The sequence below is a fragment of the Geospiza fortis genome, unplaced genomic scaffold, assembly GCF_000277835.1.
Source record: "Geospiza fortis unplaced genomic scaffold, GeoFor_1.0 scaffold333, whole genome shotgun sequence".
In the NCBI taxonomy this organism is placed as follows: Eukaryota; Metazoa; Chordata; class Aves; order Passeriformes; family Thraupidae; genus Geospiza; species Geospiza fortis.
In genome coordinates, this window is record NW_005054347.1 from 598,016 (window position 1) to 617,278 (window position 19,263).

At 39.5% G+C, this 19,263-nt stretch overlaps 1 protein-coding gene across 1 annotated transcript in view; it reads left to right on the forward strand.

Annotated features, from left to right (window-relative positions):
* The window catches only part of LOC102044689 (vitellogenin-1-like), a 42,787-nt gene that overhangs the window by 16,860 nt on the left and 6,664 nt on the right, over window positions 1-19,263 (forward strand). The window contains exons 14-30 of the mRNA XM_005423073.2: window positions 2,746-2,870; window positions 2,954-3,055; window positions 3,140-3,259; window positions 3,512-3,701; window positions 3,788-3,881; window positions 3,992-4,177; window positions 9,064-9,208; window positions 10,731-10,950; window positions 11,831-12,000; window positions 12,637-13,093; window positions 13,208-13,473; window positions 13,556-13,612; window positions 14,402-14,626; window positions 15,627-15,833; window positions 16,967-17,109; window positions 17,658-17,796; window positions 18,970-19,105. Of these exons, the coding sequence (XP_005423130.1) occupies window positions 2,746-2,870; window positions 2,954-3,055; window positions 3,140-3,259; window positions 3,512-3,701; window positions 3,788-3,881; window positions 3,992-4,177; window positions 9,064-9,208; window positions 10,731-10,950; window positions 11,831-12,000; window positions 12,637-13,093; window positions 13,208-13,473; window positions 13,556-13,612; window positions 14,402-14,626; window positions 15,627-15,833; window positions 16,967-17,109; window positions 17,658-17,796; window positions 18,970-19,105 (2,982 nt within the window). The remainder of the gene's footprint in view (window positions 1-2,745; window positions 2,871-2,953; window positions 3,056-3,139; window positions 3,260-3,511; window positions 3,702-3,787; window positions 3,882-3,991; window positions 4,178-9,063; window positions 9,209-10,730; window positions 10,951-11,830; window positions 12,001-12,636; window positions 13,094-13,207; window positions 13,474-13,555; window positions 13,613-14,401; window positions 14,627-15,626; window positions 15,834-16,966; window positions 17,110-17,657; window positions 17,797-18,969; window positions 19,106-19,263) is intronic.

Here is a 19,263-nt window from a genome sequence, read left to right on the forward strand (position 1 = left end):
CTTGCATAACTCAGCTAAATTAAGTCAATCTCGTACTACACTAGCATGGGAAGAGGATTTCTAATTTGATTTGTCTCCACTAGCCACAGGTAAAGTATTTTTCTGTGAGTCCATTCTGGAAGAGTTACCATAGTGACGGCTGTAATGCAGTACCTATTTCCTTGATAAAAACAAAAATCTGCCCCCAGCATCACAGATCTTTGTGGTGCTGGATGCTGAATTTTTAATGACAGGAGATAATGTCAGTTGAATGTATCTCTGCTCTGGAATTTGTCACACATGACCACCAAAAAATAGTGCTTCATGTTCTACACATTGCTGCTGAAATCAAAGGGGTGACTCAGGTTCTGCTCAATGTGAGGACTGTGAGATCTGTCTCTCAATATGCCCAGATTCATATAATTAACTGAGTACTGATGTTTATATGTACCAAAGATTACTTTCTTTGCTCACTAAGTTTTCTTTCCCCCATCTTTGGGGCAAGACATTAATCAAATATATGCAGGTGTCATCAAACTCTCATGGTGAAATGGCAAATATATTCTTGGAGCATTAGCACTATATAATGCCTGAGGTATGGAAAATATTCCTGCTCTCTTCCAGTCAATGAATTCTATATAATCATTTAATCATTTTTAAGCAATCCTTCTTAAGTATCAGGAAGTACCATGAATTTTTTAATTTACAGGTTTTGTGGTAAGAACATAAAAAATTTAACAAATTCACTTAGAGTACTGTGCCTCAGTTTAAGTGTCCTGTCCAGAAAACACCTGGCATTGCCTTTCTCTGCTCATGCAGAGAAAAACCAGTCTTCACATTTCTAAGTTTTCTGTCAACTCACTAGTAGTCCCAGTGTGGCAACACTTAGTTGTTTTGGTTTGTTTTTTTTTAATAGGGTCATCATTACTAGCTAATGAATGTTCTCCACTTATTCCTCTGTCAAAAGTGGGATGGCATAAATACCTGTGTCTTGATTGCAGGAGCTGTTTCTGAATCTCACATGCTGTAGGCAGATAGTGCCCAGCACTTTGGCTAGCACAGTACATTCATACAGCAAAACAATGAAGGCAATTAGGCAAAATTACAGTTCATACATATTTCTCTATTCTCCAGAAGGTGTAGGAACAGGAGAGGAGAGCTAGAAGGAAGCACAGCAAGGATGCCTATGAATCCTGTCAGCCTTGTTTCTCTTGAAACCTAAGGAAATTTAGAAAAGCAGAAGGATTACTGTAACTCATAAAGCAGGACAGGATCTAACTGTGCCAGAACTGGGAAGAATTCCTGACTGCGCTCTGCACTGATATTCTGTACCTAAGAACATTATGGATGATATATCTAAATAGAGGAATAAATAGAAACAAATTGTTTCCTCAAAGTTCACTCAGTAGTTATCAATAATTTAACAACTGGTGCATTTCATGTAAGGGTTACAGCATTTGGGACTAGATTTATTAAATAGTTTTTGAGTCATTTGAGAGAAAAATCTATAGCTCACCATCTGTCCTTACAAGACATTTGTATCGCTTTCCCTGAACTATTAGCAAAGGATGGCAAATCTGTTTTCATTTCTCATCTCCTTAGTCAAGGTGCCCTAAATGACGTCTCGTAAAAGCATTTCATAAGCTGATTTTACAGAGTGTGACTGGATGTAAATGATATGGACAGGCATATTTTCCATACTTGGAGAAGTTCACGAGGTGTGCCCATAGGAATTTCAGGAGGTTTAACAAGACCAAGTGCCAGATGCTGCACATGGGTCAGGGCAACCCTCCATATCAATCCAGGCTGGGGAATGAACAGATCAAAAGAAGACCTGCCAAGAAGGACTCAGGGTGCTGGAGAAGGAGAGCCTGGACATGAGCCAGCCATGTGCACTTGCAGCCCAGAAAGCCAATTGTGTCCTGGGCTGCAGCACAAGAATCCAGACCAGCAGGACAAGGGGAAAATTCTGCACCTCTCCTCTGTTCATGTGAGACCCACCTGCAGGGCTGCATCCAGCTCTGGGGCCCTCAGCACAGGAAAGACTTGGACCTGTTGGGGCAAGTATTAAGGAGGATGAGAAAGATGATCAGATGGGTTGAACACCTCTCCCATGAGGGAAGGCTAAGAGAATTGGGGCTGTTCAGTCTGGAAAAGAGGTGGCTCTAGGGTGACCTAGTTGTGGCCTTCCAGCACCTGAAGGGAGCATGCAAAAGACCTGGAGAGCAGCTTTACACAAGACATGGAGTGACAGGATAAGAGGGAATGTATTCAAACTGACAGGGAATCAGTTTCTATTAGATATTACAAGGAAATTCTTTACTGTGAGGGTGATGAGACACTGGCACAGCTTGCCCAGAGAAGGTGTGAATGCCCCAGTTCTGGAAGTATTCAAGGCCAGGTTGGATGCAGATTTGAGCAAACTGGTCTACTGGAGGGTGCCCATGCCCATGGCAAGAGGTTGGAACTGGATGATCCTTGTGGTTGCTTTCAACACAAACCATACTATGATTCTATGATATAGCAAAAGCAACTGGAAAAATGGCAAAACCACCATACAGTGACCAGTGAGCTTGTAGCTTTGCCCATTATTATTTAAAAAATTCAGAATATTCTGTTTATAACTGTTTTAGAGCTTCAGTTTTATAGCTAAGTTTTCTGGCCTTGCTCATATACTATTGATTATTAAATTAGTAAATAGATATAATCTGCACACTCTGACCTAAAAACCAACTGTGCTGTGTCTTACTGCCTATTTCTCTGCAGAGTTCCTTATGAGCGGGCTGGCAGCTAAATATTTGGTATTGAATGATGCAGGTAGCTTAATTCCAACTGTAGCAATGTCCCAGCTACGGGCACATTTCCTTGGAAGAGTGGCTGATCCCTTGGAGGTAATTGGGTCTACCCACAGTTTGCCCTCTAACCCCTTCTTAAAACCATCATCTACTGGCATCTGCACTTTTTCTTCCCACAGGTAGGAATAACAGCTGAAGGACTGCAGGAGATGTTTGCCAAAGGTTATGCTCTTGACAGGGACTGGGAGACTGACTATGACTTCAAGAAAATCCTGAAAACGGTAAATTCTGGGGCAAAACAAAATCTCTGATATTGCTTTCTCAGATGTAATGAAGAACCAGGCTTTTTTCATCTTCTCACACAGCTCTCTGACTGGAAGGCATTCTCCAGTGACAAACCTTTTGCATCAGGCTACTTGAAGATGTTTGGCCAAGAGCTGTTTTTTGGTGGACTTGATAAAAACGCCATCCAAAGTGCACTGCAGGTATCATTTTTATAGCACCACTACCCAAGCATCAAAATCTCTAAAATACTGTTACTTTCATACATTCTCTCCCTTTTATAAATTCATGGTTGGGTTTTTGTCTCTAGTATTAATCAAGGAAAATAAGGTCAAGCTTTGATCAGGATTATTTATAATCATTGCTGGCAGAATTTCCCCTGAGGCATAGTTAATGACACGGATCATGATATTCAAGTTCTGCTTATTTAGACATGTTGAACTCTGTAATTGCAGGCATGGTATGGATCTGATGAAAAAATCCCTTCACTAAGGAGAATAATCAGTAGCCTTCAAAGTGGTGTAGGGAGGCAGTGGACCAAAGCTCTCCTGTCCTCTGAGATCCGCCGCATTGTGCCCACCTGCACTGGCTTCCCGACAGAGACCAGCTTCTATTACTCTTCTATCACAAAAGTGGCAGGAAATGGTAACATAGCTCATTGCTTTAGCAATACAAACATTCTTGCTAGGACTGAAGGGCATTTTTAATAATTTCCTTGTTTTTTTTAATAGTTCAAGCACAGATTACACCTTCTCCAAAGTCTGATTTCAGATTGACTGAGTTACTAAATGCCAACATTAAGCTGAGATCCAAAACAAGTCTAAGGTAAGTATTTAGTATAAAATAAAAGAATAATATTTTCAAGTGAGAGACCATAAATATTCAACAGCTGATTGCTGCATGAACGTAATTATACCCTCCTTCTACCTTTTCAGCATGGCCAAGGAGGTGACCTTTGTAATGGGAATTAACACACACACAGTCCAGGCAGGACTGGAAGCACGCACCAAAATGAATGCTCATGTACCTGTGAATGTTATTGCCAGTATCCAGATGAGGGAAAAAAATATCAAAATTGAAATTCCGCCATGTAAAGATGAGACCAACATAGTTACCATAAGGTAAGACACAGCACTTAGTATCTTTCTATTTAGCAAAGCAGAGTCACCCAAATACATCTAGGAATCTTGTCTCTGACTTACAGCTTGGATAAGTGGTGGTGATTGGTATAGTTATGTTTATTTTAAATGAAGTGACATGCACTAAAGCTTTGCTTGAAAACATGTGTTACTTTCTGTGGTCTTCACTTGAAAATCCTCCTTAGGACTATATCTCAGTTGTTGAGATCCGTAAGCTATCTGAAACACAAATTACATAAAATTTCTATCTCGATACAAATATTTGAACTGGAAACACTAGGTAAGATATAAGCCAGATGAATCCTATCAGTTAGAACAGTTAACCCATCTATTTTGCATTAGATGCCTTGAAGCATAGAGGGTTTGGTGTTTTTATGCTTTTACTTTGTTCCCCTGTGGCTGCCATTTGGTTTTCTTACCTGTTAGGTCCCCCCTTGATTTATTATCAGTGCATGCAATTACAATACATTCTAGAAAACTGTTGTAGCCAGATGCCAAACAAATGAAAACAGATGGAAATACAAATGCAAAGAGCAGGAGGAAACAGAAAGAATATGTCCAAGGAATCAAAGCAGTAGACAAACTTAGAAAACCTTCTCACGCACACACATGAAAAAAAAAAACTGAGAAAGAGAAGCTGAAAATTCTTCACAAAGGAAAAAGCTTCACTGACAGCAGAAATCAGCGATTATACAAACCACTGAAATGTTAACAAGTTTCTGCTCTAGGAATACAGCCGTAAAAAAAGAGATCAGTTGCTTGATCCAGCTGCAATTAGCATTCATGGCTGCTGGCCCAGAGATGCTCTGCAGGTCTCCTCCATTTAGCCACCAGTTAGGCTAATCATTATTTTCCCTTGTCCTTCAATAGTCACAGACCATTTGACGTGCATTTGACATCTCATCCTCCTCCCCAAGACAATTCCTCCACTACATCAAGTGTTGTTGTAATAAGGTTCTCTCCATGCAGAGGTAGGCAGGATCTCAGCAATTCAGAGATGAAAAGTTGCCTGCATGATTTTTTTTGGTTCAGTTTCTTATGGAGGCCAGGACAGTCTGCTCCTAAGGTCATCAGGGACAGCAGGCAACAACTCTCACTAGTTCCCACTGTTAGAGAGAGGGAGGCAGATATTAATGAACTCAATAAGCACACTGAACTGAAATGAGAATATTGAATACTGATGGGGAGTTTAGAGCCTCAAGCAGAGAGAAATATTAGCAGAAGGATCCTCCCTGCAAATAGATAAAAAATATTCTCCTCCTTTGACTTAAGGGGAGATCAAATAAGACACAAAAAGGGTTAAATGCATTGCCATTAAGCACAAAGCAAGTCAGTATCAGAAACAAGGTATTACAGCAGAGAAGCCCATGAGTTCCAGCACAAGCCCTGCTCTAGACCCTGCAGCATTACCATTTATAAAGTGAAGTAGTCACTTGGAAATAGCTCCATAATGCCAAGTATATGAGAAAGCTAATACTCACTAGATGACTTCTAGCACCATCAATTTCTCTCCAAATAGCATTCCCATTCACTGTTACAAAACAAATGGCCAGTGGAAACCACACGGAGCAATGAAACAGCAATGAGTGCAAGTGAAGGCAAAGCAATAACTAGAGAATGTAACATTGAACCACATCACTGAGGAGGTCAAAGACCAAGCAAAGTAAAATCTTAGAGGTATGAAGAAAAACAAGCAGGTACGGTAGAGAGAAAGGAGATAGATATATAGATATATATAGCTATATAGACTGAGTTAAAAAATTTAATTCACCATAGTCTTTTTCTTCCTTTTACATAGATCTACCAAATAATAAAGATCCAATTGAAGTCAATGTTTTAGAGATATTGTGACACCTTCCCTTGTTAGCTTTAAATACCCCATTTAAAGAAATACTTCTAGAAAGCTATTGATCTTTCATGTGTTTTTAAGCTCTGTTCAAAATATTTTCATATTGGGCACTGTCTTGATGGTCAGCAGGTTACTTTCTACAGTCCCATGGCATTAAAGTTAGGCAGGATGTGGTATTATTTTCCCCATCATCTCTCACATTCAGACACAGGAAGCAAACAGTTTTCAATAGCATTAGGTTCATTTATATCCTACACACCATAAAGGTTATAACCTGTCATAGCAGTGGGATTTATATAAATTTTCAAGAGCCAAAAAGAAATTCAGGTTAGTAATCACAGACTCAAAAGAAGGGAAAAAAAAATAGAAAACTTTGGTGATAGAGAGGTTGCATTCCCAAGACAAATCAGCACATTATGGGCTCAACTCTCTCTATAGTAAAAATCAGAGCACAGTAATTACTTGTACTATGGAGAGAATATATAGCATGTGTTTCAATTCAATCCTATCAAAATTTAATTAAAATAATGGTTATTTTTAAGGCTCTTTTAACATAATTATTTAGTATACTACAGATGGCTACTTCAACATACTTTTAAACAAAATTTACAAGAAGTAAAAATCAAATAAATTTCAGGGGAAATTAGAGCTCTGTGATTAAAGTATAAATATGGAGAGCTGCCGGAGAATGCACTTTGCTAATATACCACATATTCATAATGACAGCCTACTGAAGTATATACATAATCATGAATAGAGCTTGTATCATAAGGGTTTTTGCTTATTTCAGCTGTAGGATAAGCAGAAATTGCTTCACATAGGCATCTTATTTGTAAGATGAGCCAGGTAACTATAAATCTCTTTGTCCAACATGGCTACACCATGTACAGCAGAGAATGCAGAGAGTGATCTTGTTGAGGCAGCAAGGTGTGTTTGGGGAGCACGACTCATTTATTTACATGTGATGTCACACTGTGCTTCAAAACCTGGAAAAATAGTTTTTTCTTGATTGTTTTTTGTTTTAAACAGACATTTGAGCTCTCCTGTCCCATGCTAGGGACGTATGTAAGGCCACACTCTCTGAAACATCAGCGTGTCCAGCACAGCTGAGTTGCTTGTCCCCTACCCATGCAGTGAGTTTGGCTTATATTATAGCACAGCTTCTTCTCTCACCCAAAAAAATGCACTAATACATATTGGAAAATCTCCTTTTTATTTTTTCTCCCTTGTGTGGGATCAGAGAGAACAGATTCTTTCATACCATAGCTTTAGGCCTTCTTTGTGACTGTTTTTTCTTGTTAAAGCACCAGAGCTGGCTCTTGTAGCCTATTTTTACTGTGCCGTGTGATTCTGCAGACATTGACATGTGTCACCTGTGATGCAGCTACATTTGTCGGCTCTCTGTGCTCAACAGGGAGGAATCGATCCTTTGCTTTCATTAGGTGGCAGGAGTAGACTATTCGCATAAAAATACTTAAAAAATTGGAAAAGAAACCCCAGGGCTTTCTGCTTGGAGATCCAGCCTGCAGTTCAGTGGTCATTTGAATTATTGAATGGGATTAAAATAAAACCATTTCCCTTTTTGTCTCTTTACCCAGATGAGCTATCTGAAATGCAAGTTGATTTGTATTTTCTTTTATCCCCTCAGCTTGTTAGGGAGAATATTTTATTTCAGATTCCATTCTTCAAGGTTCTCCTATCACCCAGCGTGGAGCGTTGCTGTCATGTCCTTATCTAAAAAAAGAGAGAGATGGAAAAGAAAACAAAGCCCACAGGTGACACACGTTTTATTGAGGTGTTCCACATGAAGAGCAATTGTGTGCTTTACATTGCACACAGCACGGTAGGAGCCTTCAAGAGGAAGAGAGGGCTATCAAATGAATACAAATTCATCTTTCAAATAGGTTAGATTGGAATTGCTCAGGCTAGTACAGTGTGGACCATATTAAAATAGAGACCATTTTGAGACCATCTCCATTCACTGTCACAGCAGCCACCTCCATTGGCAGACCACAAAAGCCCCAGGGCAAAGAGATCAGCTTCATCCTTGAGAAAGAGCATATGGGGAATTTTGAGGCGGATGTTAGCTGATAAATGGCTAATAAGGTAGAGCTAGCACGGTGTTAATAGCTGAGGGAAATAGGTTTTTGTCTCTCAAAAGCGTTTCAGCATTCAAGATGTTTTTCTGACCCAAGACAAAACTCACAGTTCACAGCACTGTAACGAGTTCCATGAAGAATGTGCGGTATGAAGCCAGGGGTTCAGGATATTTTGCCATGAGAGCCTCAGTCTGATGCTGCACCTTCTATCACTCATCTGGGATCCTGACTAATACACTTAGAATTCACAACACTGGAAACAATGTACCAGACAGATTTACATAAACAGGCTCTTAACCTTCCTGCTCAACTCTTTTGACCTCTTGCCAAGTCATCGCCAAGCCATGAGTATTAGTGAATTTAAATCAAGCTGGAGACACTTAGTTTCATGATTTCATGCTCCTTTCTTCAATTCTGCTCTAATAAAAATTGCACAGGAAACAGCATTCAGTAGCCACCGGTCCCCAGGCTGTTTTTTGAAGTTATGGCAGTATTTTTCCAAATACAGTGTCAAAAGTTAGAACTAAGGCTACTGCAGTGAAAACACAGAAGATGAATTTAAAAATTTCAAAGTCCAGGAGCTCAAAATAGGAGACTCAAAAATTTAATAGTGTAATCCACAGCCAGGCTTCTAAGCATGCTGTTTTTCATGGTATTAGAGTATGAAGATCCAATCAACTGAAAGGTTTTTAACCTGTACACATGATTCTAAAATTCTAACTGGGCTATCTGCCCCTGAGATTGTCTTTATTGACTCTTAGCAGTCCTTGAAAACACAACAGGAAGGATGCTGTAAATATCTGTGAAGCAATTTGCGAGGTATGATACTTGTTGCTGAGTGCAGGCTACAAGGCATTATTCAGGTCTGTTCCTCAGCAGTGCTTTATCAATACAGGTTTCCTCTAATGTTTATTTTGCAGGTCTAAGACATTTGCTGTTACACGAAATATTGGGGATTTGGCTGCTAGTAAGATGACTCCAGTTCTTTTACCTGAAGCAGTGCCTGACATAATGAAGACGTCCTTCAATTCAGATTCTGCATCAGGAGAGACTGATAACATTGGGGTAAATGATGTAGTGTCTGACTATTCTTTTTTGGGCTTTTAAACAGTAGGGAACCATATCTTTTCTCTATAGGAAAGGCTACAATTCATCTCTGACCAATGCTGATTCACTCAAATAAGTCAGATTCAATCTACTAACACAAATAGCCTTACAGTAACATTATTTTAAAATCTGGAGTGCAATACATCAAACTTACAACACTTTGTCTGAAGCAAAAGCATTTTCTTTGGTAATTAATTTTGCACTGCCATCTACAGGCCCACAATCTTTAAAATACTTCGCAACCATTATGGAAGCACCAGATTCCTGAGGCAGTCACAAATGTTGCACAAGATGCTCCATTGCTCAACTTGGAGAGCCAAATTTAATGCTTATAAGCGTCCTGATTCGAGGGTGGACCACAGTTTGTGTCATGACTCCCTAAGCCTGGTTTCCTTAAAAGCCAGGACAGGCTTTCTAAGCTGGGCAGTGCTGTGGAGGCATAGCTGTGACAATTCATTCAGTCCGACAGAGGCAGGAATACACTGGTTTCATTGTTATCCTGCAACTCTGAGGGTTTTCAGATAAAATAAGAGATGAACAGGGGACAAGAACAGCACTTTTCTATGGAGAAGTCAATAGACAAATGTGCTATCACTGAGAGCACTTTCCAATATCCTGGAACAAGCTTTCTTCTGCTTTGTACTTCTGTGCTGCCCTTCCTGAAAACTCGGCACTCCACAGTTATTCTTAAATGAACAGCAGCTGAAAAATGGCACTGAGTGGAGCATTTCTCACTATCACCAAAAATTCCAGGTTTTTGGTAGGGTTCATGCAAGACTGGAATCTTGTGAGACATGATAAACTGCATTAAAAAACTAATTGCAAACATGAATTATATGTGAAACAAAATCTTGTGATTATTGTGTCTTTAGGTATTTGCTTCATTGCTTCAGGAAATCATAGTTTTCATTTCATGGATTTGATTCCAATTTTAATTAATTTTAATTTGCTCTTCTCTAAGCATTGTTTATCACATGTAAATTACATAGTTTTTAGTGGAAATTTCTAACACATGATATGTTTTGACCATTTAATTGATATAGTGTCACATTCATGTTAGACCTCACCTGACTCAGAATTTTTGTGGACATAGTTGAAAGTTCTGTTGTCTGACACGTCAAAAATGAAAGGAAAAAACTCCAGTCAGTCTAAAACACAGTCAGTTTTATCAAGAACCAGTAAACACTGTCTAATATTCCAGGAAAACAAAATTAAGTATTTAGAATTAATTTGTGACATAATTTCCCATTCTTACAACCTGAAGCTCTTTTTTTACAGTAGGTATCTAATCAACCCATTCTGATGATAATTTTGTCCACTTTAAAACCAAGTTGTTCTATGTCACTGCCTTGCTATCTAAAATAAACTGGTTAATTCCCCCTGCAGAGTACAGGTACTGTTACCAAAATATGATGCATAACATGCAGGTAATTACTCTCATTTTTATCTGAGTTCACTTGATGTGTGTTCTATCCAATAGGGTAGACAGTCTGCAGAGGATGTTTCATCTGGAAATCCCTTTTCTTCTGGACACTCTTCTTCCCAAAAAGAGCCATTTGTTCAGTCTGTGTGCTTCAATGCGAGCACATTTGGGGTTCAAGTGTGCTTTGAGAAGAAAAGCGTGCACGCAGCATTTATCAAAAACCTGCCTCTTTATTACCTGGTTGGAGAGCATGCCCTGAGAATCAGCTTCAAGCCAGGTAAATGCAAGTGGGCACAAAAGAGAAAATAGGGGGTGGAGATGTGTACATACACACATACATACATATAGATAGATACAGATCTATATGTACATATCTATTTTATGCATCTTAAGTACCACTAAATCTACAATTAGAAGAACCAGGCCAGCCAGTATTGGCAACAGTCTATGCTCACAGCAGGAATCCATTTCTCCCCCACCTGCCTGAGCAGCAATTTCCCAGCTCTCCCAGCAATGTCACTCAGCGTGGCCAGCATCAAGCAGAGCTGATCTGTGCCTGCAGAGTGTGTCTGATGCATCCTGAATCATTGGATTTGGGATGCAAGCACGAAGCAATTGGACATGGGCAACAGATCTGATGCAGTGTCCTGTAGCTACATTCTAAAACCCAGACTCTAAAAGGGAATTATGGATTAACCCTGCCAGGATCTAGTCCTTAATGTCTTAATCCATGATCATAAGAAATAAAAGCACAGCAGGCCACTGAATCTAGGTCTCCTAAGTATCAAACTAATGACCTAACCATTGGCCATTCTTTAGCATTCAAGAGTTAAGCCTCAATTCCTGTCTGACATTTAATTCTCTAACCCATGGTTTATCTCTTTAAACAATCCAATTCACTTGACTTAAATCTGCTGATCATTCTGTTCGTTGACTTGAAAATAGTCTAGCATCATAGTAATATTTTCAAATTTGTTTGCCATTAATAAGTGCTTCAGCTGTTAGAGAAATTTTTTAACAAAATTCCTCAATACCAATAATAACCACAGAACACTTATATTTGAGAAAAAATTACTAAATAAATTATGGTGAAATTGGCTTATTCTCTCATTCAGTTGCTAATAGTAACAATAATACTAATTGTCATGCAATTTCAGTATCCACTGAGGCACCTATTGAAAAAATACAAGTCACAATTCAAGCAGGAGACCAAGCTCCTACAAAAATGGTACGTCTAGTTACATTTGAAGATCCAGAGGCACAAGCATCTTCCAGAAAAGAAGCAATTAACAAAGTGAAGAAAATCCTTGCTGACACCAATGATCAGGTACTCCTGCGAAATTCCACTTCTGAATTTGTGGGAGACACTACACAAAGCTTATTTTTATTCCTTCTACTAAGTAGCTTCCTTTGTTTAGATATTATGCCAAAGTGGAAAATAAAGACAGACTTTTGGATACACAAGTCTTTCGGTAGGTCTTTTGTTTGCATTCATCCTTTCTCCAAGTGAAAGACATTAGAAGGAGCAGGTTGGTTTTGCATGTTTTTCTGAAAATCTCTTGTAAGAGATAAAATAGCTGTTGTGTGGCCAAAAAGTAGTCTGTTATTTACAGCTACTGCAACTGCAGCAAAATGCTCTGACACTAACTACACAACCTGCCCTGAGACAGTGATAGCTACAGTATTGTCATTACTGACACCAGTTACGTGTCATTGTGAGGCCAACAACTGCTGCACACACTCCTTATCACAAAAGTGTTCGGTGTGTTCTCCTTATGTGTGGGTTTAACACATTATTATGAAATTGCCTTTGAATTATTGTGATGTGTTGCAAAGATGTTATCAAGCATACACCTTGTATTCTAAGGCAGCAGAGATTCAGAGATGTCTGCATCTGATTTCACTTATGCCGTTCTGCAGGAACACAAAAAAATAATTTTTTTCCAATGTTACCCTTGACTAGGGGACAAGAAAATACAGGAGCTCATCATCCAGTGCCAGCAGCGCCAGTGGAAGTGCCGAAAGTACAACGAGCAGCCCCTCCAGCAGCGACTCTGATGACAGAGCATCACAGGCAGGCACCCAGATAAATCTGAAAACAGGGCAGTTCAAAGCCAAAGGAAAGAAGTTCTACCCATTTGGGGGCAGTAGGAGCAGCAGCAGCAAAAGCAGCAGTAGTGATAGCAGTAGCAGCGATAGTAGTAGCAGCAAGAGCAGCAGTGGTAGCAGTAAGAGTAGTAGTAGTAAGAGCAGCAGCAGTAGTAGTAGTAGTAGTAAGAGCAGCAGCAGCAGTAGTAGTGAGAACAGTAGTAGTAGTAGCAGTAAGAGCAGCAGTAGTAGCAGCAAGAAGAGCAGTAGTAGTAGTAAGAGTAGTAGTAGCAGTAGCAAGAGCAGCAGTAGCAGTAGCAAAAGCAGTAGTAGTAAGAGCAGCAGCAGCAAGGAGAGCAGCAGCAGTAGGAGCAGCAGAAGCAGTGGTATCAGCAGCCAGAGCAGCAGAAGCAGCAGCAGCAAAGGCAGTACTGGAGGCAGCACAGGTAGCAGCAGCAGTAGCAAAGCATCTGGTATAAAGCATAAGGCTAAGAAGCAGTCCAAGACCACATCATTTCCACTTGCCAGTGCTGCTGAAGGAGAGAGAAGTGTCCGTGAGCAGAAGGCTAAAACACAGAGTAGCAGCAGCAGCAGCAGCAGCAGCGAGAGCACTGGTGCTTCCCGTTGGCGCAGCAAGTCTGACCAAGGAGCTGAGACAAAACGTGTCAAGTCCCAAGTTCACAGAGGCGGTAGTCACACTTCCACAGAATGGGTAAAATGTCTAATACTTTGACTTCTGCTAGGAGGTGATCTTGACTGACCTGTAGGTAATTACTTCTTTTTGATTTTTGTAGGAATATCACCTTCCAAAAGTATACAGTCTCCGCTTCAAGTCTGCTCACGTCCATTGGGTAGGTGCCTAATTCAAGTGCACATTGCCATGGTAGCTGCAGCTGATGTGATCAAACCTGTTACTGAAGGGCTTTATTTGGGCCATTTCCCCTGACCATTCCATAACCCCCAATAACAATATTTATGATGAATAAAAAAAGCAGATTTATTACTAATATGCTATTACATGACATCCTTTTGGTGTTGCAGCACTTGCAATTCTCAAATTTGGGTCAGGACACACAAATGCAGCCAAAACTAGGTTAACAAAGACCATGGGGGAATGATAAAACAGTGGGACTTTCCAATGGGAATAGTTATGTTCACAGTTCTTAGGCAGCCATGGCAAAATAGATTTTTTCAGAAATCAGGTTCAGTACACATTCTGGCACAGAGGTTTTTTAGCATATATTAGAAGGGTGATAATGGAGAGACTTTTGTAGGTGTTACCTGTACAGCTATTATATACCTTGCATGTGAAAAAGGAAGATGATTTATTGTGTTATTCATAAAATTGTATTATCTTTTTCTTTCTGGACATGGATGTATTTGACCACTTATGAAATGCCACTTTTCATTTTCCCTAGCATTAGACCCGAACACTGTGATGTTGCTCTTTGCAATCAGTATCTATGCAGTCTTTTTTTCAGCAGAGATGTCAAGGTGGATACAAGGCACATTCCAACACATTCCAACCCAACAAAATTCATGTCTATACATGGAAATAAAAATAACACTCTAGATATGTCCAAGTCCGTTACCTATAAAGGGAGGCTGGTAACCTATTATTAACTATTTTTATTTCATAGCATCCAGATCATAAAGGATCAAGCAGTTCATCATCATCTTCTTCTGAGCTGGGAAGCAGCCACAGAAACAGCAGCAGCAGTAGCAGTGACAGCAGCAGTAGCAGTGACAGCAGCAGCAGCAGCAGCCACCACCACCACCATGGAGAAAATTCTGCCCACAACTCCAGGAGGAGCAAAAGAGTCAGCATCCACCATCACAGCCATGGCTCCAGCCTGACACGTGAGGTACAACTGTGTGGGGTACCCAGAGCAGCCAGGCTGGCTGCTGAGCTGGAGATGTAGATGAGGTAGCACTAACCAGGTGTTAGGCTCAGGAGGGACACTAAAATTAAAGTCTGTAAATTGAAAGCCAAAGTTCATTGAGATATTTCCCCCCGTAAAAAATCTCTTTTTTTTTTTCAAATCCCCTTGTGTTCGGGTTTGTCTGTTTCCTTTCCTCCATTTCTGAAGGTATTTGCAGTATGTGAAAACCTGGGTTTGGAAATTATACATGTTGAAGGGAATGTAGCTGTGAGTTAAAGAGAAAATAATTTTCTTTTTCCTGTGAAAGCCCAGAATACAAAATCAGTACCTTTAGGTAAAAATCAGGAAGAAATAATAAGTCTGCCTAATTATTTTTAAATGTAGACTGGAGTTCATGAGTGCATGCAGAGTATAACTAAAATCAGACTTTCCGTGGACATTACTGATTGGTAAATGTGAAGGCCCATTAAGCACAGATTGCTTTTACCTTTATTATGCACACAGTATTCTATAATTGTACTGCATAAAGGTATCTACATAATAATAGAACAAATAGCTCTGCAAATGCAGGCAATGTCATGGGAAATTCTGCTACTAAGAAGGATTTCAAAATATTTGATTGGCTTGAAGAAACTGTAGTATAGTAAAATAAGTTGTGAATGTGTATATTACTCTGAGTGTCTCTAGCACACATTGTAGGCAATTACTTGAAACATTACCATAATGAACAAAACCTTGCTATATGCATACAGATAGCTTGAAAGCATCTTGGATCCCTCATCAAAATAATCCTGTCTTTGAATAAGTAAGTTTCCAACCAAGTTCATCTTTAACTATTGTGGATATAGAAATGTGTACTGCAAACTGAAGTGATGAAGGACAAGGGCTGCTGCCTGCTATCAGTGCACATTAACTGGACTGCAGGCTCTCTGGTGAACATACAGGAATCCTTAAACACAGATGGTCGGGGGCTCTTTTTCAGCGCAACTTCCTGGGAGACGTAATTCCACCTGGCATCACGATTGTGGCACAGGCAGTGAGGAGTGACAGCAGAAATCAAGGTTATCAAGCCACAGCATATGTTCGTTCTGATGCTGCCAAAGTTGATGTGCAACTAGTTGTGGTTCAGCTGGCTGAAACCAATTGGAAAGCGTGTGCTGATGCTGTGATACTGCCTCTGAAAGCACAGGTAAGTGCCTAGGCAGCTTTGCACAGAGGGACATCCACAAAGCCCAGAGCAGGCACAGAGAATCTGCTGATTAAGAGTATTAAACAGGAAAGGCATACTTGTTTTTAAATGTTTCATAAAGTTGGGGAAGTTTCAGAAAATATTTCACCATTAAAACAGAAAATAGTAAAAAAAAAAAACTCACTTCAAACTCTGGCAAAAAAATATTGATTTTCAAGATAAATCACAATATAACCAGTAGAAGTATTAAAAAAATGAAAAATTGAATTCTTCATCACTATTTATTATCTGTTCTACTATGAGTTTTCTTGTCTGGGAATCTCCCTGTTTTTCTGTATGTAATTTATTGACCTCACGTTTAGCTCAGTTGTTTAGAGCAGGGTGTGGATAACACTAAGGAGACTGGATTTGATCCCTGTATGGGCCATTCACTCAGGAGCTGAACTCTTTCTGGATGAAGTTGGATGATCCTTCTCGGTCCCTTCCAAGTCAGACTGTTCTGTGATTTCAAAAGACTCATAACTCAAACATATTTACATTTTATTTCCTAGGATTTATATGAAAAGATGGAAAAAGCAAAGCTGGGTAGCAGGTTGATGCCAAAGAGAGGATCATAAATGAAGGAAAAGGTCCTTACTTTTTTTGCATAGCCCTGTGCTGTGCTTCCCATGAGTTTTTTAGAGCAAGAGATGTTTGTGCAACAATTTATAAATCTCTGCTTTTTGCAGCTGCAATTAACAAATTTAGCATGATATTCACTATTGAAGAAAGTGGGGTGGGTTCAAATCAGGAGGTCTTGGGGAAGGTAAAGACAAATTATAATGCAGTCCTCTTCTAGGAGAAAATACATATTGATTAAGTTACATCTAAGGAAATCTCAACATGTTTCAGTGACTGCTTTGAGACAGTGACATGTGTATGTAGTTTTTCACAGAACAGAAAACTTTTTTCCTACTATGCCTCAGCTTTTGCATGAACAAGTCAAAATTTCTCTGTGAGTCTGTTTAAAGATTGGAAATATGAAAGATCAATGCACAAATTGGTGAAAGAAAATTTTGCATTTTGAAATGGTCAAGGTTCATTCTGGGATTCTTTTCTGGGAACTTTGGGTGACTGTTTCCCTGTTTACAAAGGCCAGACTGAGATGGGGCAAGGAGTGCCAGGATTACAGGATAGAAGCAGTGACTACCACAGGACAACTGGCAAGGAAGCCAGCTGCACAGCTGAAGGTGCAATGGGGAAAGCTTCCATCCTGGATAAAAAAGACAAGCACAGAGTATGTAATTCATTATTTCCTAAATTTTTATTTGACTTTTTTACCCTACTTGGCTTTTGAAAAACACTGAAAGAATGGATGAAATTTTTCAACCCAAACATACTTGTCTGGGCGGTGCTTGGATGGTAACCACAAGTTCAGTGGTACACAAGTATTTTATGAATGTGTTCTACTTTTTCCATATGTTTCATATTAAATGATAGACTCCAAATATTTTAAAAGTATGCTTGATTTCGTTTTCCATATTTTAAAAGTATGCTTGATTTCATTTTCCATATTAAATAATTCTCTATTTCAGTTCAAAATGCCTTTTTGTTTTAAAATATTCTTCTGTTCAGTCTCAAAAATAACCATTTTAAATAGGCAAAATAAAACCAGTGTGTTTCTTCTTGATAAAATCAACCATTTAATTTGACCCAAAGTAATAATTCCTCAACTTTTCAGTTCTTCCATTTTTTCCTGAGTTTTTGGATCTGCCAGTAGTCCTCATCATCCCATGTGTGCTTTTGTTCCTGCACCTGAGTTTGTCACATCTTGTTTATCTCTAGATTCATGCAATACATTCCTGGTGCAGCACTTGTGTTGGGCTTCTCAGAAGTACATCAGAGAAATCCATCTCATGAATTTATAGTAAGAGCAGCTGCAACATCTCCACGAACAATTGATACAGTAATTAAAGCTCCTGAGGTACACTAAATTTTTATTTTCATTTTCCTTACATTGAATGACTTTCAACTTAGAATATTTTGACACTTAACATAAAGAAACAAAAAGCAAAACATTCCCTTTTAGAGAATCTGCTATATACCTGACTATATGAGGTGGGTGTTCAAATACATACAACAGGTCCCCTGATTTTGGGCTGCTTTGGCCCAGTGCAGAATAAGTTGAAAATCAGGCTCTGTAGTCCAATACTTTATTTGCATTCTGAGAACAGCAGTGAGGCCAAATTGTCTCAAGTGTGACTGCTCTGCACTCACACCTTTATGCATTTTAACCCAGTTTGACTAGCTCTTGAACGAGGCTCTCAGATGGAGGGGGCCTTGAGAGCACTTTGCACTCTGCTGCAGCCACAAACAGCTCCTGTGCGTGTTGGCACTGCAGTCCCACATCTGCAGTAACCATGCTTGATGTGACTGGTCTGAGCAAGCCACAAATGCAACTCTGCCATAACCAAACTGGAGCAGTTAGTCACCCTCTCACAGGAGCCTGCACAGGCCTGGTCTGCAGAGTCCCACTAATTAATTGGTCCTTGTCCACCAAATTCCTATGCACCTCTTTGAGTAATTGCCCCTATGGATCTCTGGCAAATTAATAACAGCTAGCTATTCATACACAGAACCTTGTGTGTCTCTAATCCACCACAGTGCTTCAGTACTGCAGGATCTTTAATATGTTATCATGAGAAAGTCAGTGCATTAGGCATTTATTTGATTCTCTTGGCAAATAAAATTTGTAGCTACAGTGGAGGATCTTACCCTAATGCTGAACACGCCAGTTCTCAACCCTTAATAGATGAGATTCATTTTTCCAAACACATCCATCATCTCAGTTACTCAACTTGTTAGCTTATTATTTAATAAGTCACTCAAATATCACTTAAACTCATCTCTATCAGCTACTTTTCTATGTTCTTAAAAATTTCTCAAAAAGTCAAGTATGACTAGAAGAGATGATGATGATTTCTCACAAAAGCTGAAGGTTAGGGTACATTCTGTCGAGACTAACACAACTGCAATTGTAGAAATGCATCTTCAAAGGTTGTTTTTTTTTCCAAGATAAGACTGGGGTTTTTTTGCAGTCATATCTTGAGCATATGGTTCAATTTATCTTAATGTATTTTCATTTCTGCTTTTTCAGGTAACACTTTATTGTCAGGGATTCCGATTGCCATTCACTCTGCCCTTAGGCCCATCTCCAGCTTACGAGACTCGAGATATCACTGCCTGGAATTTATTGCCTGCAATAGCTTCACAAATAGCACAAGAAGATCAATGTAAATGTTACTTATATGTTTGTCTCATGAATAAGCAATGTGTGTAGATCATACACTGCCATGGCTGGGCCTTGCCTTTCCTTCTAATGGTCTTACAGGGAAGCATAGCATGCATCTGTAGCCCTGCTTCAAGCAGCTCTTTCCCTCACAGAGAAGCA